The following is a 25,776-nucleotide window of genomic DNA, read 5'->3' as shown; positions in this document are numbered from 1 at the left end:
TCTAATCGTCTGACCCGTAACTCGGACACCAGTAGCCTGATGAAGGTTTGCAACAATTCGATTTGCCGTTAGAGCTCTATTTCTTAGAGCCTGGTTACGGATGAATCGATCCTCTACTCCTGTCGTTGCCCTGATAACGGCGTCGATCGTCAACATTTTGGGTGTGTTGGTACCTATTCCACAGTCTACTAACCACTGACTTCGAAACATTGAAGGTTTTGGCCACTTCTCGCTGACTTCTGCCCGTTTGCAGCATGCCAATAGCCTGTAGACACTCATCGCATTGCATACGCCGCATCGCAAATTGAAACCATAAAAATTACTTAAGACAAAACAATAACAACTGTATGATCAACAGAATGAAAAACAAAATGACAGCAATAATGTTCCGCAGTGAAAATTACACCCCACACACGTGTACGTGGCAACTGCGTGATGCCCGTGCAAACTATGGAATGTGTTTCGATGTGTTGATAAACAGACCTGGACGTTCTTTACTAGGATGTCTGTGGTCAAAACGTATGTTCGGTCTAATAGTTGATATTAACATTAATATTTCAGGTTCCCCTACTTTTTTGTAAAAGTAAATATATATATATATATATATATATATATATATATATATATGTAAAATGTGTTTCAGACTCCCCAATCATGCACACAGACAAGAAGATGGTGTACACGGGACCAGGGGTGCACACAGCGATACCCTGTCTTGTGAGCGCTCAGCCGGAACCGCTCGTTATCTGGACACACAACGGAACGCAGCTCAACCTCAGGGAACTGCCCCAGCACAAGGAGGTCAAGGTCGTCGAAAACGGGTTCAAGGTCGATTACTCTCTCGTCATTAACGGCGTTGACGATAGCGACTTCGGCAGCTACATGTGTACAGTAACCAACTCGAAGGGTACAGCGTCCGTGGGGCTGATAGTCACAGGTAATTAGAGAGAGAGAGAGAGAGAGAGAGAGAGAGAGAGAGAGAGAGAGAGAGAGAGAGAGAGAGAGAGAGAGAGAGAGAGAGAGAGAGAGAGAGAGACAGAGAGAGAGGAGGGAGGGAGGGAGGGGGAGAGGGAGAGGGAGGGAGGGAGGGAGGGAGGGAGGTGAGTGAGTGAGTGAGTGAGTGAGTGAGTGAGTGAGTGAGTGAGTGAGAGAGAGAGAGGAGAGAGAGAGAGAGAGAGAGAGAGAGAAAGAGACAGACAGACAGACAGACAGACAGAGAGAGAGCATGAACAAGAAAAATAGATTACAATTTTGATATATTTCAGTTAATTATGGTCCCGAATACCAGATCATGTTAGCCAAAGTGTTAATTCAAGGGCGCATCCAATAACTATTGGGCGTGTTGGGCTTGGACGGGACATGAACCAGCTTATCAAAAAGGCATCCCAAATGAAGACAACAAAAAAGTAAATAAAAGAAGAATAACAATGGTCCACAGTAATATGTTGTAGGGATGGACGGGTCCTGTAGGACTGCCTCTGTAATTTATTTATATATTTATTTATTGTGTTTTTCTTTTCCTCAGCTCTGCCAAGCGTAGTTGTGATTACCAGTAGTGATAAGGGAGACTACTCTACAGCATACGATATCCACTGGAATGTTACCGCAGTTGTCGTCCCTTCCATGTACCGGTTGCAGATCCGAAAGGTTGGTCCTTTTTTTTATCTCTTGTACTTGTATCTATCTATCTATCTATATATCTATATCTATATCTATATCTATATCTATATATATTTGTCTCTTTCTCTGTCCATTAGACCGGCGTCGTGGTTAGCCATCGGTCTACAGGCTGGTAGGTACTGGGTTCGGATCCCAGTCGAGGCATTGGTTTTTTTAATTCAGATACTGACTCCAAACCCTGAATGAGTGCTCCGCAAGGCTCAGTGGGTAGGTGTAAACCACTTGCACAGACCAGTGATCCATAACTGGATCAACAAAGGTCATCGTTTGTGCTATCCTGCCTGTGGGAAGCGCAAATAAAAGATCCCTTGCTGCTAATCGGAAAGAGTAGCCCATGAAGTGGCGACAGCGGGTTTCCTCTCAAAATATGTGTGGTCCATAATCATATGTCTGACGCCATATAACCGTAAATAAAATGTGTTGAGTGCGTCGTTAAATAAAGCATTTCTTTCTTTTCTTTCTGTCCATTAGACTGTTTCTAGCTCCAGTCAGTGCACCACGACTGGCATATCAACGGCCGTGGTATATGCTGCCCTGTCTCTGGGATGGTACATATAAAAGGTCCCTTGCTGCTAATGGGAAAATGTACCGGGTTTCCTCTGTAAGACTATATGTCAAAGTGACCTACTGTTTGATATCAATAGGCGATGAAGAATAAATCAATGTGCTCTAGTGATGTCGTTAAACAAAAACAAACAAACTATCTATGTCTCTCTCAGGGCGTCTAGAAATTTTATAATATCCACTATCAGTGATATTAAAAATTGACTAGCCGCGATTAAAAAAGCACTAGCCCTACTTTACTCTAGTTTAAGTTAGTACAATTTTGCTAAATAATAGTAATAATCAGATATGTCGTTTAAAGAGGGATATAGAGCTTAAAACACTAACATTGGGGGTTTGGGCTGGAGACAGGATATTCATATTTACAAAATAGACTTAACTGCAACATTTGACTTTTGTCACTAGTCGTTGGGCATGGCAATAGTAGCTATTTACTAGCCCAACATTGAATATCACTAGCCATGGGAGTGGGGCTACCATAATCTAGAAGCCCTGCTCTCTGTACCTATATATCTGTCTCTGTATGTTTCTTTGTTTCTGTAATTCTATCAAGTTCAGAAGAAGTGCCAAGTCGTGCATGCATGTACCATATGTAGGGTGGGGATGTAGGTGGGATTGGGGTAAGAATAATAATTAGAGCAATTATTTTCTCTGAGAGCAGGCATCGAAATAAGCCGAGAACGGTCGTTCAGGTTACCGGGAGGTTACCACATGTTAGAAAAGTCGAGAACGGTGTTTCGTTCTCGACAAAAATTTCAACGAACGGTAGTTTCGTTTCCGAACGTAAACCAGGCAATGCATTCAGGACTTCTGCGTTTCATTATCTCGTCAGGAATTGCATCGATGTTCGCGCGCAAGTCACCCCGCGTTTAAGCAGCGTCCACTAGATGAATTTATGTCCGCGTTTTGTTTTCTCGTACAAAATTGCACCGATGTTCGTGCGCACTTGTGCAATTGCAAAGCAATTTTGGCAATCCGCGTTTAAGCAGCGCCCACTAGATAAATTTACTTGTTGTGGAAACCTATAGGTTACCAGACTATATTTTGTGGTAACCTGTAATGGGTACCAGACACAATGCTTATTTTGATGCCTGTGAGAGTGTAACTACTCTTAAAATATTAGTCCAATCAAGGCTTACTGACGGAAGCGGCTGCAAACGGGTTCAACATAAAACAGGTTAAAGTTCGTCTTGTTGTAAGACATCACTACATTAATTAATTAATCATTGGATTGGATGCCAAACATTTGGTCACTCTTAAAGGAAACCTGTTACATTATTTTCCACTAGTATCAAGGGATCTTGTGTATCAATTTTCCCACATAGAGAACAGCTAATACCACGGCCTTTAAAGGGACATTCCTGAGTTTGCTGCATTGTAAGATGTTTCCGACTAATAACATATTTCTAAGATTAAACTTAAATATTAAATATATTTTCTTGTTTAGAATATCAGTGTCTGTATATTCAATGTGTTTCTGGTCGTCTTAATATTTGTAAGAAGCGTAAATTGGATTTTGTCTTCAAATAATTTCGTACGTACACATTTTTTTTTTTTTTTAAATAAAATGAAAATTAACCTAGTACAAATATTAGAACGATGACAAACTCATTTAATATACAGCCACAAATACTTGATGGAGAAAAATATATTTGATATGTAATTACAATCGTTAAAAAGTCTGTTAGCCGATAACATCTTAAAACTTGCAGCAAACTCAGGAATGTCCCTTTAATAAGCTAGTCGTGGAGCACAGGTTTTGAACGGAAAAATATCAGGTAATGGGTCTACAGAGAGAATTCGTTCCTTCGATCCAAGCATGTCAAGTGAGTATTGTATTGACTGAACTAGATCTAACCCTAGGACAATGTATATAACAAGATGTCTAGCTACAGTATTCCAAAATAAACTAGCATGCATTTCATAAAGGCATTCGTCCTTCGGACCGGCCTCGGTGGCGTAGTGGTTAGGCCATCGGTCTATAGGCTGGTATGTACTGGGTTCAGATCCCAGTCGAGGCATGGAATTTTTAATCCAGATACCGAATCCAAACCCTGAGTGAGTGCTCCGCAAGGCTCAGTGGGTAGGTGTAAACCACTTACACCGACCAGTGATCCATAACTGGTTCAATAAAGGCCATGGTTTGTGCTATCCTGCCTGTGGGAAGCGCAAATTAAAGATCCCTTGCTGCTAATCGGAAAGAGTAGCCCATGTAGTGGCGACAGCGGGTTTCCTCTCAAAATCTGTGTGGTCCTTAACCATATGTCTGACGCCATATACCCGTAAATAAAATGTGTTGAGTGCGTCGTTAAATAAAACATTTCTTTCTTTCGTCCTTCGGGTACATCCATTCGACAAAATGGTACATTTAAATACACGTTTTATATATTTATTCATTAAGCATTCTAGCCTGAATTTGCAAAGCCTGTTTTTGTGCCACGTGCGTGTAACTAGATATATTTAAAAATTAAAACGGGATTCGTAAATACGGACTTGTTTGACAGAGAAATTCGGAGAAAAATGTACTTACTTATTTGCTTTTTTCTCCGTGTTTTTTTTTCCTCATGTTTTCTTCGACCAGTGCATCACAACTGGACAAAGGTCGTGGTATGTGCTTTCCTTTGCCCGCGGTAGGAAAAATATAGCGGGTTTCCTCTGATGACTACGAGTCAGAATTATCAAATGTTTGACATCCAATAGCCGATGATTAATTAATCAATGTGCTCCAGTGGTGTCGTTAAACAAAAACAAACTTCTCCACCATTAGTGTTATTTGTGTTTTCCAGCTAAACGACAGTTACAGCACGAAGTGGAAAGTGATGGACATTGCGGCGAAACCGGAAGAAGGAAGTGATCACCACAGTCAGTCCTACAGACTTGTGGGATTGATTCCAGACACAAAGTACGAAGTGAGCATGCGCGCTGCCAATCGCTATGGATGGGGAGAAGACAGCGACACGTTCATCTTCACAACTCAATTACGTACGTATATTAATAATTCGCAATTTGTGTTTAAATACAACTCGATTACGTACGTATATTAATAATTCGCAATTTGTGTTTAAATACAACTCAACTACGTACGTATATTAACACTTCGCAATTTGTGTTTACATACAACTCGATTACGTAAGTATATTAATAATTCGCAATTTGTGTTTAAATACAACTCGATTACGTACGTATATTAATAATTCACAATTTGTGTTTAAATACAACTCGATTACGTACGTATATTAATAATTCGCAATTTGTGTTTAAATACAACTCAGTTACGTACGTATATTAATAATTCACATTTTTTCTTTAAATACGTATAATATTAAGGACTTGTAACCATTGGTTGGACGTTTACCCAGTATAACTGACATGGAATCTCACTGGCTACTCCGGGCTTTTTAAAGATTGTTTTGTTTAACGACAACACTAGAGTACACTGATTAGTTAATCATCATTTTAAACATTTGGTAATTCTAAAATCCTCTACATTTTCCCGTTAGTAACAAGGCATCTTGTATAACCAATTAAAGGGACAGACCCTAGTTTTTAAACACTGAGGTCTATTGTTCACTGTTAGAGCCGTTTATGATCACTGAAATCAAACATTGCTTGTATGTTGTGTTAGATTATTCATTTCCGTATAACCGAAGTGTTTCTGGTCATCCAGGTGTTTCGAATACCACAAAATGCATGTTCATTTTTTATTTTTTTTAAACGCACGTGCGTCTGAGAATTAACGGTTCTGGAGTCGCGTTTCAATTTATCTTTAAGGATATTTCAACGTCAGACTCTTGTTTTACTCTGTTGTATCCACATGTGTTACAGGTTTGTGAATTAACCAAACTTAGTATCCATGTCTCAAAGACTGCAGTACATTTAATACATAAAGAAATAAAGTGATATGTACACCACTGTCGAAGGCAAAACGGTATAATACTTTAGATTTAATTAACCTGAACTATATCTGAGTTTTCCAAAAATCGTCTTCTGAGGTGGGATTTTCAACTTTTTTTCTGATTTTAGCTTTTTTTTAAATTGTATTGTGTGTATGTTAATGTTCACAATATAGATGGAATTGTATCTGAAATGCTCAAAAATAGCCTTTATGTAGGTATTGTTAATATATTTCAAAGTTTTAAAGATCATTAAATGTTCTACTTTTATTTATATGCCTGTTAACTCCTCCTCGTATTTTCTTCTGTTTATGATGAAGATGATGATGTTATTGTTGATGATGATGATGATGTTGTTGATGGTGATGATAATGATGACGATGATGATGGCGGTTATGGTGATGATGATGATGATGATGCTGTTGATTGTGATGATGATGATGATGGTAGTGGTGATGATGGCAATGATAATGTTTATGATGATGATGATGATAATAATGATTATTATGGTAAAGATAATAATGGTGATGACGACGAGGACGTTAATTACAATGAAAAGGATGATGATGATGATTAATCTTCCTCTACTACTTACTTCCTTTCTTGCTTTTCCTTTTCACTATTTTTCTCATTCTTTTTTTTTTCTTGGTCTTTTTCTTGCTTCTCTTTCGTCGTCTTTCTCATCATGTGTGTTCATTTAATTGTAATGTTGTTGTGCTGCCTGAGAATTGTTCATGATTTTAATGCATGGTATGTAACATAATGTTTAAACCTATGTTCAGAAAGGAAATTTTTATTGCATATGGTGTTGTTTTTTCAACAATTGCACTAATGTTTGGGGGGGTTTATTATTTATTTGTTGTTGTTATTTTTGGGGTATATGGGGTGGGTATTTTTTAGAGGGTGGTTTCATCGGATATAGTTGCTTTTGATGGGTATTTTTTTTTTTTTGTTTTGATAATTGGGTGAGATTCTCGTTTTCTATTTTTAGAGGGTTGTATTGTGGTTCATTACTTACAAGAGCATGACATAATTTTCTCAGTAATGTGTCGTTCAGTTTCATTGCGTTTGCTGTGGTCTTGAAGTTGTTTTTTATATGTTGATTGACAGCCGGTTTTACCCCGCCCCCTACCACAAAACGTCCAATCAACAAACACAGCCGAGAAAGAGACGTTTGTGAGTATATGCATTCTCTTGTTTGTTATTTATAATTCTGTGCATGCACTCTTTGTTTGTGGGCGTTGAAGAAAAAACATTTGGATATAATATACACTGTATATAAATACAAAACGTACAATGTGAGAGTCCTTTTTACTTTAAATGTTCAGACATAAGTTCAAACGTTTATGTCAAAATTATGATACTTTTTTAATTATTATATAATGGGATATTCTCTTTTCAATTAATTTACTTTTTATTGTCCTGTTGTTATTTTATTCTTTTGCTATTATCATCATTTTTTTTTTTTATGAAGGGAGTTTTTTTTTTTTTTTTTTTTAAATTATGCAATTGAAATGCTGAGCAAATCCCAAATTGCTGTTTGGTTATTACTTATTGCTTATTCCCCTTACTTCAGTTTATCCTCTCTCTTTTTCCATCCACGCCCACTCACTTGTTCATGTTATTGTTCTCTCTATGATATGAGTTAACTCTGATCGTTTCATTCTTACTTCAATGCTTCTAAGTATTTTCTCTTCTCCCTTGAATCATTTCTGTTATTCACCGTCAAGCATTCTCTGACGAAGTGTTCATGGGGTCTTGTATTCTCGGAGACTTACAATGAAGCATGTTTGAAAGCGCGAGTGGTTGCGGTCTATCGTTAGACTGGTTTTGGGGCAAATCGTTAAATTTACACGAGAGTTAGGCCTCCTGAACACAACGATTTTTTTTGTTAAATAGTTGAATAACATTTGATTTTCTTTCTCTTTCTCTTTGTAAATCTTTGAACATCTCTGATTTAATATATATCTATCTATATATATATATATATATATATATATATGATATATATATATATATATATATATATATATATATATGTGTGTGTGTGTGTGTGTGTGTATGTTTTAGAATGAGATTATTAAATTTAATGCTTACAATTTATTTAACATGTTTTATGTACTTGTTTCATTGCAGATGACAAGAATTCGGGTTTCAGGTCGTCGCCATGGCAACCTTTGTTAGGCTGTAGTCATACTTTTGTCAGTAAATCGTTTGTTGTTTTAACGAAATACTATTTGTTAATATCTGGACACTACGCCTTAGCAATTATGTGAATTAAGTCTGAAGCCCTGACTCCAGTTATGAGGTTTTTAATATACTTAAGCGTAATACGGTCATTGTTAAAGTTTGTTTTGGTTAACGACACTACTAGAGAACATTAATTGCAACTTTTTTCTCATTATAATTTTATTAAAATGTTTTATCACTACAATTATTGGTATTATTATTATTTATTATTATTATTATTATTTTTATTTTTATTCAATAATTTTAATTATTATTTAAAAAAATGTTTTATTAGTATTATTGTATTAGTATTATTTGTTTTATTAGTAATAGTATTACTTAATTATTATTAGTTGTATTGTTATTATTTTATTGTTATTATTATTATTAATAATTCTTATTATTAGTAGTAGTAATAATAATAATACGAATTATTACTATAATAAATAGCATCATTTAAAATTTTAAAACACATTTGTAGTGATAACTGTTTGCATTGATGATCTATTTTCTGATTGGAGTTACTAGTCGTACCGGCATGTCTATACGTTGTGGAATCTTCTTGTATTATTACTATAGGAAACATCCGTTAAAGACCCCTACATCCGCTCCGGTTTTTATTTAGTCGAAACAAATAAAGGTAGTCTCCTCGAATTGAAATCTACAGTCGTCGGTAAAATTTTGAGAAAACCGTGTTTGGTACACACACGGTGGATCTTTGATAAATCTTTACAGTTTTTTGTTTAACGACACCACTAGAGCACATTGAGTTATTAATCATCAGCTATTGGATGTCTAATGGTAATTTCGGCATATAGTGTTAGAGGGGAGACCCCCTACATTGTTTCCATTAGTAGTAAGGTCTATATAATATGCTCCATCCTACAGAAAGGATAGTACATACCACAGCCTTTGATATACCAGTCATAGTGCTCTGGCTGGAACGAGAAATAGCCCAAAGGGCCACCGACAAGGATAGATTCTTAACCGACCGCGCATCAAAAGCAATCTGCTCTAGTATTGTCTATAAACAAAACTAAACTTTACCTTTAAAAACAAATATTAAAGGTACTTATTCTCAAGGTATGTTGTGAAAGCGTACGAACAGTTCCGATGATTATCGAATGTTTCCGATATATTGTACATTAAAAAGGTTAGTTAAACTTCAAACTCTTTATTGTGAGTATAGCAATTCGTCATCATGCAACCATTCTTCCAGTGATCTGACAATCCCTACATGATAATTCGAAGTTCTATGTCACTGTCTGATAACACCTCCATTGCTAGCATGATAACCTTGGCGTTGTTATGCGTTATCAGGTCATAAGGAAACGAATTTTGCGAATGACAGTGAGCTAGGAGGTTAGTGGGAAATTAGGTCTGCACATGACGGATGTTTGCGTAATTTTCAGGCAGGTCTTTTCCTCATTTTTTTCATATATCCATTTAGAGAAATAATTGTTGAACTGTGACATCAAAATACCTCTTCTGTTTCAGTTATCCAGTATTCGCTTTCATTAGGAACGAACCAGTGTTTTGAATTAAACATTTAAAAATAAAAATAAAATAAAACGAAAGTCGCGTCCTACAAAGAATGCTTACAATGGAACAGCGTCTGAGGTCATAGTCACTAGCGACTAGTGATGTAGGTCTGTTTTTTCTTGTCACACATACACATGCGTTCATTGTCACAGAACGTTGTGACACAACATACTGAATTATAATCAAACTATTTTATTTAAATTGTGGAGACACATAACTTGTCTGGCTGGCTATGTCATATTCTCGAAATGTGTTTTTGGGCATCCGACGTCCAGTAGTAGTTTCTACACGATAACAGTAATAGTGTTTATATTGCTTTTGAATGAAACATATTACAAAAATATAACTCAAAGGGGGTTGCATAATACAAAACAAAACAATACCAGGTTAAAATGTTTTGATGTCGTGGTTATTTGGCTCGATTCATTAAATGTGTAACAGCTAGACTCACTGAAGCTCGCCTATTAAACCGTTATCTAAACGACATCAAAACGTAGTAACTTGATCTTCTAGATATATTTATTTGAAAATGTAAGCATTGAGAAAATGGCACCATTCAAATCATATCATGTGTATATACGCATGTTTCATGTTTTATTTGTTCAAGTCTGGTTTGTAAAACATATATTTATTATTTAAATATGTAGATCATGTATTTCAAAGAATTTAGTACATTTTCACATACCCTGCACTTTCGTTTTTGTCATATCATTTTATGCAAAATATACTCTAACAAAAAAACGCCAAAACACCCCACAAATTGTACATTTTAAAATTACCATTTTCATACAGAATATATAGAATAAGTAATATTTATAATAAGTAATATACAGAACAAGTAATATATTTCTGTTTGTATACATTTGTCAATTTAGAATTTCTGTTATGGCCATGCTCATAACAATATCTGTTAATGTGTTATTAATTTGCCTTACAAGCAATGCTATTACCCCAATATATTATTTCTAATATTTTTGATAACTGACAGTTAAAACTGGATTTATGGATCACATTTTTAACAGTGCTTCAAATAATATATATATAATGACAACTGAAAACAAAAAGCAAACATTTTATAATTTTATTAAAAAATAGTTTACAATACTACTAATAAAAACAATATTTTTTGAAAATAATGTGTCTAAAATTAATAGAATATTTCAATTTTTGGCGCTTTAAAATTAGTATTTTTTTTCTTAAACATACATTTTAATTATGACCACCATCTTTTGCCCCGACATTTGTGTAGTATTGTTACAATGTTGTGTTTTCATAACAGCTTACCTCCTGGCCCCCACTGTATCACCAGGGAACACACGTTTGTATATTCCATTGGCCTTCTGATTTGGCAGCTAGAACATGTTGCCTTTAAATTGTTTGTATATTTTGCAGTTTCTGTATTGTATATTTAGTTCTGCTTTTACATTATTTAGCACCTTAGCGTTGGTTTGTAATGATACGTGTTCATCGTGTTTACTTGAAATGCATTTTTTTCTCTTAACAATGTATCGACGATTTCACAGATGCGTCATATGATTAAGTTACATGAAAGCATAAATACGTTTTAATTGAAAAATGTTGGGCTTTTTTTGGTTTTTTGTTATTATAAATTTATTTTCGTACACACCCGTTTGTGAGAACATCGTTCGTTATTTAATAATAACACATGTGTAATACCAATTTAAAAACATATGACGATCGAAATTGATTGATGTGTGACATATACGTTAACTAGAAACTGATTAGTATGTGACGTGCAAGTTAGCTACAGGCGCAAAAGGCTGTACATAACTTTAGTTGGAAAAGACGTATTTAAACCCTGGTTGTTTTAGGGATATATAAGAAAGAAATAAAAAATACATTCGTGTCCATTAGATACCATTTTTCTTACAACTCGTTGTTTAAAAACGTATCTAACTCGCTTTAGCTCGTTGTAAGATAAATGATTTCTAGCGGACACGAATGTAGTAGTCTCTATTTAAAAATGCTGTTGGGGATATATAGAACTTGTTGTTTAAATACGTTTTAAGATAAATACTATCTAAAGGTAGTATTCGCTATTTAAACAAAATGACAGACAAACAGACAGATAGAAAATGTGTTTTTAAAGTCTCACCTCAATTAAAACATCAGCAAACACAATACAATCTAAAACAGCGCTGTGCTACTCCATGTGGAGTTACGAGAGGCTATAAAATATTAATAATCGCCACATAAAATATATAAATATTACATTAAAACACATTTAAAACAGTTAACATGAAATAAAATATATAAAGGATATATCTAACTAAAACAGCAAAACATGCTTTGGGGATATATAGACAAGAAACTACGACGTTTGTGTCCAGTATACACCAGAGGCGTATCTAGGGAGGGGGCAGGGGTTCGGGCCCCCCTAAAGTTTGCAATAGTTATAATTTTATTATAATTCATTTTAAGCTGCTTAAGATACATACCACTAACGGTCACTCATGATGCAACCTCAATGTCTTAAAGGGGCATACCCTAGTTTTTAAACACTAACGCATATTATTTTACTATTATAACAGTTTTTGATAACTTAAATCATACTTCACTAAGATTTTATTGTTTATATTATCAAGCACCGTACATTCGAAGTGTTTTTGGTCATCCTGGTGTTTTTAATATCACAAAATGAATTTCTCATATTTTTAAAAACGCACGTACGTCTGAGAAGTAACAGTTATGGAATCGAGTTTTAGTCTATTTTTAGAGGGTATTTCGCAATTTCAAAGTCACAGACTCATATTTCACTCAATTGTAACTTTATCCAAATGTGTTACAGGTGTGTAGATTAAATTAACTTAGTGTTAATTGTCACGGGTTGAAACTAGGGTATGTCCCTTTAAAAAGCTGATAAACGTGATAGGATGGATGAATTGTATGTTTGTGTGTTTTGTTGGTGGTTTATTTTGTTGTTGTTTTTGTTTTATATTTTTTAAATATTTTTATTATTATTATTGTTTTTAAATACAATTGCAAATTCTTAAAACCGCTGAACACGTTCACTGTCAAATATATACGAGTTAGCATTTGGAATGTTATGTTGGATTAGATATAATGTAGAACACACTATTGTTGCTTATTTATTTATTACGTATATATGCATTATATAATTAGATTAGTTGGTTTGCAATAGAAATGAGCACTTTGAAACTGGACATGCATCTACCACGCAAATTGTATTAAAGGAAGAAAATGCATTTTGGGTTGAAATTTAGTTTCCGTTTATGTTATTCTCATGTTTGATTGAAAATAAAATATATTTTAAATATGTCGGGTGTTTCTTATAATATAGCATATTGTGATGCTGGTTAATCGGAAAAAAAGAAAGAAAGAAATGTTTTATTTAACGACGCACTCAAAACATCGTATTTACGGTTATGTGGCGTCAGACATATGGTTAAGGATCACGCAGATATTGAGAGAGGAAGCCCGCTGTCGCCACTTCATGGGCTACTCTTTTCGATTAGCAGCAAGGGATCTTTTATATGCACCATCCCACAGACAGGGTAGTACATGCCACGACCTTTGATATGCCAGTCGTGGTGCACTGGCTGGAACGAGAAATAGCCCAATGGGCCCACCGACGGGGATCGATCCCACACCGACCGCGCATCGAGCGAGCACTGTACCACTGGGCTACGTATCGACCCTGGTTAAAGCGGTTATCAAGTTTCGATTTCCGTATAGCGACATGTACAAGAGAATCTAATCGTAAATTATAAGCACATACATTGTTTTTTTTTCATTTCAACTTTATTTCCATGCTTATATCCAATTAAGGTTCAAGAACGCCTCAGCTATCTGTGCTGACTGACCAGGACAGTGGATTAGTTGTTAGTTGTTAGTGGTTAGTGAGAGACAAACGAGTGTAGTGGTCTTACGCCTACCCATTGAGTCATTAAAAAAAAAAAATCGCGTTATATGGAAGCCTGTACCGGGCTGCGAACCATGTAGTGCTACCTAAAGAGCATCGGGCGTTGGTTTCGTTCCATCCAGTACTATCAATAAACTACGGTAACTAAACACTCATGCAGCTCCACACCAGGGGCTATGGTCCATCGAATATCGACTGTTAGCTAAAAGTGTTGTTCCACTGCCGTAATGATGCTGTTTAAAGTCTGTCGTAACAGAGTGAATCACCGTGTCGTTATTTTGTCCATATGGCGTGAGACATGTTGGTAAGGCTCACATAGATAATGAGAGAGAGAGAGAGAGAGAGAGAGAGAGAGAGAGAGAGAGAGAGAGAGAGAGAGAGAGAGAGAGAGAGAGAGAGACAGAGACAGACAGACAGAGAGACAGACAGAAACAGAGAGAGAAATAGAGAGAGAGAGAGAGAGAGAGAGAGAGAGAGAGAGAGTGAGATGTATGCATTTGTGTGTGTGCGTGTGTGTGTGTGTGTGTGTGTGTGTGTGTGTGTGTGTGTGTGTGTGTGAGGGGGCGAGACAAACGATAAAGTGTGTTTGTTTAAAACTACATTCCCTGGAATATTTTTATTATTTAAGCATACAGAACAGAAAATCCAATTACGTTTGGTGCATATATGACGCCGCACTCCGCATTGGTTTCACTACGCTGGCTTATCCAGGTCAAAAACAAAGCCATGATTTTGAAAGTGGAACGCTTTTGACTGGCTCGTACCGATCTCGGTTTGCATTGGCTTATCACTAGTATAGAATTCCCCAACAAGAGATCACGTGAGATTTCGCAATTTTTGAACAAATTTAACTGTCTTGATTGAGGGGTCGTCTCATATCTCCAAAACATATTTATATCCATAGAGGTATGGTACAACGCCTTTCCAGGGGTCGGTGAGTGGGGGATTTGCCTTGAAATTTTTACAGTGGCCAGCTGTTGACATACGCGTTACATGTAAGGGGGTGTTACTAATTACGTAACGCTCTAGGGGTAGAGGAAAAGGGTACTGTGTTCGATTTACGTAACATTTTGCAAGACTATATGTTATTTTTATTCATTACTTAGACCTAAAAAGGTATTTTTGGGGAAATGCGCGGTCAGTCTATGATCGATCCCCATCGGCGGGTATACTAAAAGACCATGGTATGTGATATCCTGTCTGTGGGATGGTACATATAAACAATCTCTTGCACGGGTTTCCAAGGCGCGTGTTCAGGGATTTCAGTGGGGTTGGGATTATAGACCGTGTTAAGCGAAGTTTATATGGGGCCATGCTCCCCCCCCCCCCCCCCCCCAAAAAAAAAATGCATTTCAATTTTGTTTTAAGCTTGGGCAAGTAAGGGTTTCGACCTCCAATACCCTCCCCCTGCACATGCACCCGATTCCTCTCTAAGATTATATGTCAAAATTACCAAATGTTAGTCATCCAACAGCAGATGGAAGGAAGGATAGGATATGTTTTATTAAACGATGCACTCAACACATTTTGTTTACGGTTGTATGGGGTCGGATGATTATTAAATCAATATGCTTTATATTTGATGTCGTTACCCCCCTCCCCCCCCCCCCCCCCCCCCCCAATTTTACCCTTTCCAAAAATATTAATATTTATTTGAATTTGTCGATTTTAACACGTACAATTAAGAAGTGAAAACGTTCATTGTGTACTTTAGTATATTTTATTTTAAAAATGTATACATGATTAATGTGTTACTGGTATACAAACTAAACTTTGAAAGTTCTACTAACACTTTATAAATATCAATTCTGAAATAGAAAGGTACGACTTTCGATAATACGTTGTCAAGATCAAACCGGTTTTAACTACAGCGCAAGATTTCTCTTTTAATTTTTTGAGACGAACCCTACAATTTGAAATCGGCAAACGCACGTGTAAACTAAAATTGACAACATGCTGTCGTTTGTGCTTTGCCGAGCTATGGCGGCACAGGCGACGAATCAAGCGTATACGTTTGACGATATCCGTTCATAGCGAACACACACGAGTTTTTTAAAAGTACATTTGATCTTGTATTTCACATTTGTACATGATGTTATAATATGGTAACCAGAGAATGTAACTTTAACGACACCACGATAGCACATTGATTAATTACTCATTCAAAACCGCTACATTTGGTTTCCATTAGCAGCAAGGAATCTTTTATATGCACTTTCTCACATGTACAGGAAAGCACATACCAAAGCCTTTGACCAGCTGTGGTAATTTTTACAAATTTAATCTTACATAAACATTTAATGTTAGAGAGGAAGGAAGTGTTTTATTTAACGCATCACTCAACACATTTTATTTACGGTTATATGGCGTCAGACATATGGTTAAGGACCACACACTAACCACTAACAATTAACAACTAGCCCACTGTCCTGGACAGAGAGTCGAGATAGCTGAGATGTGTGCCCAGGACAGCGTGTTTGAACCTTAATTGGATATAAGCCCGAAAATTAGTTCAAATGAAATTAAATGTTATACTCTGTAAAACAAGTCAAACATGTTGGTTTTTTTCCAGTTCACGATTACGTAAAATAGGTCTATTAGGGAGCGGGAATGAACATAATGTGTCTGACTAGAGATATCAACAATGTGGAAATTGCCTCCGATTACTTTGTATCAGATTACAGCAAATTCGTATTATTAACTTAAATAAATAAGACAATTACCTATGTGCATTTGACCTTTTAGTCGACGTTTATCTCTGACATTTGACAACTGTTTTAATTGCAACATGCGTCCGTCTGTACGCAGTATTTTACTCGTTAAGTTGCACTGGCGTAGGAAACATATACTGCCCAGTTTATTGATCCAGTAGCAGCTTCCTACGCCAGTGAAACTTTACGAGTATACACCGTATGTAGGTGTGTGTGTGTGCGCCCCCCCCCCCCCCCACACACACACCCCACACACACACACGCACGCACACAGACGCATAGGCACATACATACACACTCGCGCGCTCATTCACACATATACAACAATACATACATACATGCATACATGCATACACACATACATGCATACACACACGCACACATTTTCACACACAAACACACTTGTTGGCATTTCAGTACGCCTTTTGAGTTTTAAATATCGCATGTTATAATGTACACCAAATAACCGCAGTTTTATATGCACTGACTTGTTAAGCACGCATTTGTTTTCTTTCTTTACTTTTTTTTTTTTTTTTTTTTTTTTTTTTGAATGAAAACAAAACATGGATCTACGTTATGTTAAAGGGACATTCCTGAGTTTGCTGCATTGTAAGATGTTTCCGACTAATAACATATTTCTAAGATTAAACTTACATATTAAATATATTGTTTTGTTTAGAATATCAGTGTCTGTATATTGAATTCAATGTGTTTCTGGTCGTCTTAATATTTGTAAGAAGACCAAACTGGATTTGGTCTTCAAATAATTTCGTAGGTACGAAACAATATATTTTAGGAAATAAAATCAAAGTTAACCTCGTACAGGTATTAGAACGATCAAAAACACGTTTAACATATAGACACTAATATTGTATGCAATTTCTTTTTTAATTACAATCGTTATAAAGTCTCTGTTAGTCGGTAACATCTTACAAATTGCAGCAAACTCAGGAATGTCCCTTTAACGACGAAGGAATTTAAGGATAATGCTGTTGTCAGCGGTGTTTGTTGTTCATTTTGATTTAAGCTCTTGTTCTTTTCTGGGATTTTTTCTCTTTCATTTGTTTGGCTGTTTTTGTTGTTGTTGTTGTTGTTGTTGTTGTTGTTTTTATGTATTGTTTGTAGTTTGTTTATATGCTTGTTTTTGTTAGTTTATAATGTTTTGTTTTGTTTTATTTTATTTTATTTTATTTTATTTTATTTTTTTTTTTATTTTTGTTTTGTTTTGTTTTGTTTTGTTTTCATTTTCGTTTTGCATTGCTTTGCTTTGCTTTTGTATTGCGTTTATTTTTGCTTTTGTTTTGTTGTTGTTGTTCTTTTGTTCACCACAAAAAAGATGACGAAGACATTAAATATTTTTTCCAGAAAGATATTTACTGTTTTGGGCCAGTTTCTGACTGTATTGTTTTGGGATCTCTATATCTGTAGAAGTCGTGATTCAGATGTGGTATTTTATGACACCGAGACATACAAACAAGAAGGACAACATTCTTCGTTTAAACTATATTAATTATTGACCAAAAAATGAATGTATACGCGATTACATAAACAATTAAACAAGATAATTTCCGTCTATTTGCCAACGGCGGTATTTGATTTTCCGCTGAAAAAAACAAGAAGATAAAAAATTATAACATATTTGAATTTGGTAATATAATAGTTACAAAGTACCTGTTCTATATCCACTAAACAGTGGTAAAATACCTGCCTCGGTGGTGTTGTGGTTAAGCCATCGGACATAAGACTGGTAGGTACAGGGTTCGCAGCCCGGTACCGGCTCCCACCCTGAGCGAGTTTTAGGGACTCAGTGGGTACGTGTAAGGCCACTACACCCTCTTTTCTCTCAGTATCCACTAACAACTAACCCTCTGTCCTGGACAGACAGTCCAGATAGCTGATATGTATGCCCAGGACAGCGTGCTTGAACCTTAATTCGATATAAGTACGAAAATAACTTTAAGAAGGAAAGAAATGTTTTATTTAACGATGCACTCAACACATTTTATTTACGGTTATATTGCGTCAGACATATGGGTAAGGACCACACAGATTTGTGAGAGGAAACCCGTTGTCGCCACTACATGGGCTACTATTTCCGATTAGCAGCAAGGGATCTTTTATTTGCGCTTCCCACAGGCAGGATAGCACAAACCATGGCATTTGTTGAACCAGTTATGGATCATTGGTCGGTGCAAGTGGTTTACACCTACCCACTGAGCCTTGCGGAAGACTCACTCAGGGTTTGGAGTCGGTATCTGGATTAAACATCCCATGCCTCGACTGGGATCCGAACCCAGTACCTACCAGCCTGTAGACGGATGGCCTAACCATGACGCCACCGAGGGCGGTAACTTTAAGAAAGAAAGTAGTAAAATAAAGAATAGAAATATGTTGAGTGCGTCGTTAAATAAAGATTTTTTTTTCCGCGCTGATAGTGCTAATGCTAGTCTCAGAGTACCAATTGTCAACAACGTAGTTGGTCAACTCGACGATTCTCCCGACTTCTACGACTGTCCAGCTACTAGTCTGAGCATGCTTACAACTCGAATTCCTATGACCGATTCTATAGTTGTTAATCTGAGCGCACCAGCTGTATGTCAAGTGTATGGGGAATTAAAAAGCAACTGTCGATATGACCAACTCCGTCGTGACAGCTGATAGTTTATAATTAACATAATACCTTATTGATCATTACAAAAACAAAGAAACAAGAAAACAAATACCGGGATCAAACCAGGCTGGGTGGAGTGGGGCAAATGCACCCCTTTAATTCAGAAACGCCATTTGAGTTTAGCTAGAGAAAACTTTAGCTCGAATGTCTTCAAGCCCAGGGCTCATATTTTCGAAGCAATCTTAGCCTACGAAATGGTAAATTCATCGTAAGCTATGAATTCCTTATGACGTGTGCTGTAGTGACGCCACACCCTACGATGGTTTTACTATTTCGTAGCGCTAAGATATATTCGAAAATATGAGCCCTGTCCTGTTTATGTTTAGTCAGGGCTAGGCAGTATTCCATGTAACAGTTCGCCACTTTACCAATACCAAATGGTCGCCAAGTATTTTGTCATAAATACACACGCAATACGTATCACTTAGCCCTTGAATCATAATATACCGATAATGCCATACGCAGCCCTAAGCACTGTGCCCTGACTTTTACTGTCCCCCTATTTTTTACCACTGCCTCCTCCACCCCCAGACCCCTATGTTTTAGGCCTGACTTTGAACTTACTTTGTTTTGTTCACAAATGTCCTAATTATCGTACAGTCTCCCGATTTTATTAATTTATTTATTATTATCACTGCCCTCTTCCCCACTTTTGTGGACCTGACTTTGAAATTACTGTTTTTCACAGATGCCCTAATTACCGCGTCTCTATTTTTACTGTCCAGTTAATGTGAACAACTGCCCCACCTTCCCTCTCGATTGTTTGTATCAATGCCCCCCACATGTTTTTTTAACCTACTCTCTTTCACAGCTTTTGAACTTTGTCTCTTTCACAGCTTTTGAACTTACTTTCTTTCATATCTTTTGAACTTACTCTCTTTCACATCTTTTGAACTTACTCTTTTTCACATATTTTGAACTTACTCCCTTTCACAACTTTTGAACTTACCCCTTTCACAGGTTTTGAACTTACTCTCTCTCTCTCTCACAACTTTTGAAGTTACTGTTTCACAACTTTTGAACTTACTCTCTCTCTCACAACTTTTGAACTTACTTTCTGTCACAACTTTTGAACTTACTCCATTTCAAAGCTTTTGAACTTACTCTCTCACAACTTTTGAACTTACTCTCTTCCACAACTTTTAAACTTACTTTCTTTCACAACTTTGAACTTACTTTCTTTCACAACTTTTGACCTTACTCTATTTCACAGCTTTTGAACTTACTCTCTCGCTCACAACTTTTGAACTTACTCTCTTCCACAACTTTTGAACTTACTTTCTTTCACAACTTTTGAACTTTCTTTCTTTCACAGCTTTTGAACTTACTCTCTGTCACAGCTTTTGAAGTTACTCTCTCTCTCTCTCTCTCGCAGCTTTTGGACTTACTCTATTTCACAGCTTTTGAATTTACTTTCTTTCACAACATTTGAACCTACTCTTTTTAACAGCTTTTGAACTTACTCTCTTTTACAGCTTTTGAACTTACTCTCTTTCAGAACTTTTGAACTTACTCTCTTTCACAGATGCCTTTAAGAGTCAAGTCGCACTCCCCGTCATCCCACCGTCCGTTGTTGTGCATAACGGCGCAGTGCTGGCTCGTCTGGTAGTTGTCAGGCTGATCTTCCTCCCAGTTACTGTAGTATAACGCTCTGCAGGGTGAGAAAAGAAAGGAAGGTAATAATGATATTTAAACACATTTTGTGTTGACAGAGGCATGGAAGAAGGGTGGGTGGGAGAGAGAGAGAGAGAGAGAGAGAGAGAGAGAGAGAGAGAGAGAGAGAGAGAGAGAGAGAGAGACAGACAGAGAGAGACAGACAGACAGAGACAGAGACAGACAGACAGACAGACAGACAGACAGACAGACACACATAGCAGACATGAATATATATAGAGAGTGAGCGAGAGAGAAAGAGAGTGGGAGGGAGTGGGGTCAGTTTTCGTACCGTAAGGCAGAAAGCGATCATTGATGTCAACGTTCGTTTAGACAGGACAATACACACCATTACATTTAGTTTACAATTCGTTCCTCTTTATTCAGTTCATGAATTTGAAGAGTTATTCTAGTATTAGTATATATGATTCATTGGTGCATTGATATATAGGGAATGTTTTAATCGCAAAACATTACATTTTCTTCTGTGGAATTATATTTGGTGTAGTTGAACCTAAAATAACTCACCTTCCGCTGTGACTCCACAACCAGTGGCTTTCGCTGTACTCGTCGGTTGCTCCCAGCCAGTGACCCCAAATTGGCGCTACAAAGTAAAACATCATTTCATTTCATTTCAACTTATTTTCGTGCTTATATTCAATTAAGGTTGAATCACGCTGTCATGGGCACACACACACACACACACCTCAGCTTTCTGGGCTGTATATCAAGGACAGTGAGGTCAAACATCAAATGATCATGCAGTGGCGTTACAATAATATATCGGGGGTAAGGGGTAGGGGTGACAGAATGGATATCTCTCCCTTGACAAACAAGAAATTGCACTTGCTAGCTTTTAGCTTTCTCCTTTATGTCTAGTTGTAAAATATCATAGTGCGAGTTTCTTTCTTTCTTTCTTTCTATGTTTTTTTTCTTTCTTTTTTTAAACAGCCCCTCCCGTATTTGTTTAGGTTAAGTGATCCTGAATATAATTGATCAACTTCAAAGAGTGAGAGAGAGAGAGAGAGAGAGAGAGAGAGAGAGAGAGAGAGAGAGAGAGAGAGAGAGAGAGAGAGAGAGAGAGTCAGTCAACTAGTTAGTACGAGTAATTTACGTACAGTGAGTTTCGCGGATCATCCCTCTCACGAATTCGTTCTCCTCATCAGAAGATATCTCCACCAAATACGCCCCGTAAGCTTGGCACATAGCCTGCAAATATTAGAATATATACATTGATAAATATAACTCACCCGTGAGTCCTTTCACACCTGGGTTCAGAGATGGATGGGGCGTGATGGCGCACGCAAATCTGCGACTGTTTTATAAATAAATAAACAAATAAATAAATAAATAAGTAAATAAATATACTTATTCGCCAGTGTTCATGGAGCCGCATGTCCAGGAATTTATGTAGGGGATACTGGGTCTAGATTGTAATAAGGGCGGGGCGTAGCCCAGTGGTAAAGCGCTCGATGACACAGTCAATCTAGCTATATTGGTGATACCATTAGGCTATTTCTCATTCCTGCCAGAGGTCCACAACTGGTAAAACAAAGGTCATGGTATGTATTGTCCTGCCTGTGGGATGATGCATATAAAAGATCTCTTGATACTAGTTTCCCTCTACGAGCTACCATTCCGCAAACTAAATCAGAATTAAGCATCTTATCTCCATGTTTCTTTCGATAAACCGTTCCAAAAGCGCAGAAATTTTACAATTTGACCTATCCATACTCTATATTCAAAATTCAATTGCACCAGAAATGCCCCTGCCCGATACCGACTCCGGTCGGGCTGCTGGTGCTTTCTTCCGAAATGCCCCCTCATCCCACCCACAAAGCCTTTTCCTGTCCTGGACAGGGGAGCTGACCCAGGCCGACACCTGCGCCCATGGCAGGTGTGCGCTACAACAGCTTTTCTCTGAATGTGCACGTTGAACCCTATGACCTGAGCTGACCAAGTGTTCCTCTGATTACCAATTTAGTCCTTATATAGCCGTAATTAAAACGTGTTCCGTGTCCGTCGCTAATTATAACTATTTCTCGCTCCAGTTAGTGCACCATGACTGGTATATTAAAGACCGTGGTATGTGGTATCCTGTCTATGGGGTGGTGCATATAAAAAGTCCTTGCTGCTAATCGATAAGAGTAGCCCATGAAGTGGCGACAGCGGGTTTCCTACCTCAATATCTGTTTGCTCCTTAACCATATATCCGATGCCATATAACCGTAAATAATATGTATTTAGCGCGTCGTTAAATAAACCATTTCCTTCCTTAATTAGAACATTTCTTTTTTTTTTCTTTTTTTTTTATAGGGGTGAGACGTAGACCACTGATAAAGCGCACACATGATGTTCGGTCGGTCTAGGATCGATCCCCGTCGGTGGCCACATTAGACTATTTCTCGTTCCAACCAGTGCACCACGACTGGTACACCAAGACCGTAGTATCTGCTATCCTGTTAGTGGGGTGGTGCATATAAAAGACCCCTTGCTACTAATGGAAAACATGTAGCGGGTTCCCTCTGTATGACTGCCGAAATGACCAAATGTTTGATATCCAATAGCCGATGATTAATAAATCAATATGTTCTAGTGGTGTCGATAAACACACCAAAAAAATCGTTTTCTTTTTTATATTTTCTTTCTTTCTTTTTTCTTTCTTTCTTTTCTTCTTTTTCTTTCTTTTTTCTTTCTTTCTTTCTTTCTTTCAGTTTTACCATCGAAGACGCCCACGACTGTTTGTCTTGTAGTATGACGTAACATGAATCTTCAAACGGCGTCCAGTACAGTGGACAGACTGCCAGAGCTGGGTGAAAAACAGAAAAACACAACATGACAGTTTTAGTATTATAATTACGAGTTTTCTCACAGTGTAAAGTTCACCAAATACACAAACATATGCACGCATATTTACACACAGATACACACATGCACACACATACACGTGCGCGCGCGTGCACACATACACACACACACCTACCGACACACACGTGCACACACACACACACACACGATGCGCAGTCGGTGTGGGATCGACCCCTGTCGGTGGACCCGTTGGGCTATTTCTCTTTGCAGCCAGTGCACCACGACTGGTATATGAACGGTCGTGGCATGTACAACCCTGTCTGAGGGATGGTGCAAATAAAAGACCCTTTAATGTGTAAAGAGTAGCCCATGAAGTGGCGACAGCGGGTTTCCTATATGTCTGAGACCATAAAACCGTAAATAAAATGTGTTGATGGCGTCCTTAAACACACAAACGTACGCAAGCATACGTACACACAAATACACACACGCACACACACAAGCAGACACCACACACACACACACACACACAGAAACACACACACACACACACACACACACACAGACACACACATACAAGTACCTGCACACATACGCACAAAAACACACATGCGCGCGCGTACACATGCATACGAGCACTCGCACACACTCACGTGGAGTTAGATAGGTTCACAAAACTGAAATCAGTTGATGTTTACTGCATCACATAAAGAGTTTTACTGTAACGATACAAGTCACAATTTGCACAATTGTATTTTTCTGCAAACATTTCACGTAACGTTTAGGCTCACGGCCACGTGCATGCTCTTCGAATGTTCTTATTACAACCGAAACTCGGACATCCAGTTAATATTTACATTCTGTGCTACAGTTCCGACCACAGACTGAATGTGCAATCTGGTTGTCACAATCTTCATATATGAACATTATACTAGACTACAAGATATTATATACATATATATATATATATATATATATATATATATATATAATATATATATATATATATATATATATATAGATATACTACTCAAAAGAATTTAAGGGTCAAAAATTTATAACCAATAATGTTCAGAGTGTATTAGATTGATTATGTAAACTACACCAATTTTTTTATTTATTGTTCCATATTTACAAAACCCCACAAATAAACGTCACTGTATACAAGAAAGTCACATGACATGCTGTCAAAGATGAAGGTTGTCAAACATGGATTTTACACATTAGAACATTCGTTTAATAGTATGTGAATCCACCCCTGGCGCGAATACACTCGACACATCGTTGCCTCATGCTGTTGATCAGACGTCTGAAGAACTCTTGGGGAATGGCCTGCCACTCTGCCATAAGAAGTTTACCCAGATCATGAAGGTTGGCCGGAGAGGCATGGTTATCCCGAACTCTCCTGACTAATTCGTCCCAGGCGTGCTCTATTGGGGCCAAGTCAAGCGAATATGCTGGCCAATCCATCCTGGCGATACCTTGTTGTCTGAGAAAGTCCGTTACCACCCTGGCAGCGTAGATTATTGGCTCTCAGACGATTGCGTATGGTTTGATCAGACACTCGAGTTCCAGTCGCAGTCCGCAGATTGTCACGTAATAGGCGTGCAGTGTTTGTGCGTTGACGTAGAGCCATATTGGTGATGTAGCGGTCCTCTCTATTTGTAGTGCTTCGGGGTCTTCCCGAACGTGGACGATTTCGAACAGAATTCGTTGCTTGGTACCGTTGCCACAGTCGGCCAACGACACTCTGACTGACACCAAGTCTCAGAGCAACATTTCTTTGCGTATTGCCATCCTGAAGCCAAGCAATAGCCCTTCTTCGATCTTCGATAGTCAGTTGAAGTCGTACCATTGTCGAATTTGGAGTGTGCACCGTACACGAACGCAAGCTCCAATTATACGGAAATTCAGCATTGGGAACATGGAATACACGTGCAAAGCGTGAAAATGAAGCGCTTTGTGAAAAAGCAAGTTATGGGCACTTAGAAGACCTTTCGTTTTCGCCCTAATTTACGTGCAAATGTAAGCATGTTTTCGCCATTAGAACTAGTCGACAGTGTCAATGACAGTGGATTTTAATTCATTTATGGGTTGCTTTAGACCCACTTTCGTCAAAAT

At 37.5% G+C, this 25,776-nt stretch overlaps 2 protein-coding genes across 3 annotated transcripts in view; one reads left to right on the top strand and one right to left on the bottom strand.

Moving 5' to 3' along the window:
* LOC121386726 (protein amalgam-like) overlaps positions 1-8,559 on the top strand; it is a 55,808-nt gene extending 47,249 nt beyond the window's left edge. Inside the window, exons 6-10 of one of the 2 annotated variants that reach the window (XM_041517720.1) lie at positions 644-937; positions 1,526-1,647; positions 5,031-5,226; positions 7,248-7,313; positions 8,274-8,559. In XM_041517720.1, the coding sequence (XP_041373654.1) occupies positions 644-937; positions 1,526-1,647; positions 5,031-5,226; positions 7,248-7,313; positions 8,274-8,413 (818 nt within the window). In that variant the 3' untranslated portion in view covers positions 8,414-8,559. The remainder of the gene's footprint in view (positions 1-643; positions 938-1,525; positions 1,648-5,030; positions 5,227-7,247; positions 7,314-8,273) is intronic. The other variant, XM_041517721.1, reaches the window with a different exon arrangement.
* A 9,452-nt stretch (positions 8,560-18,011) lies between these two features.
* LOC121385751 (perlucin-like protein) lies at positions 18,012-24,066 on the bottom strand. Its single transcript, XM_041516518.1, has 5 exons — positions 23,568-24,066; positions 21,966-22,056; positions 21,376-21,451; positions 20,708-20,845; positions 18,012-18,126 (listed from the first exon to the last, which is right to left on the bottom strand). The coding sequence occupies exons 1-5, from the start codon at positions 23,682-23,684 to the stop codon at positions 18,096-18,098; spliced, it is 453 nt and encodes a 150-aa protein (XP_041372452.1). The 5' UTR covers positions 23,685-24,066; the 3' UTR covers positions 18,012-18,095.
* Between the last annotated feature and the right edge of the window lie 1,710 nt (positions 24,067-25,776).

This window comes from Gigantopelta aegis, chromosome 12 (genome assembly GCF_016097555.1).
Source record: "Gigantopelta aegis isolate Gae_Host chromosome 12, Gae_host_genome, whole genome shotgun sequence".
Classification (NCBI taxonomy): Eukaryota; Metazoa; Mollusca; class Gastropoda; order Neomphalida; family Peltospiridae; genus Gigantopelta; species Gigantopelta aegis.
This window is presented reverse-complemented; position numbering and strand designations above follow the sequence as displayed.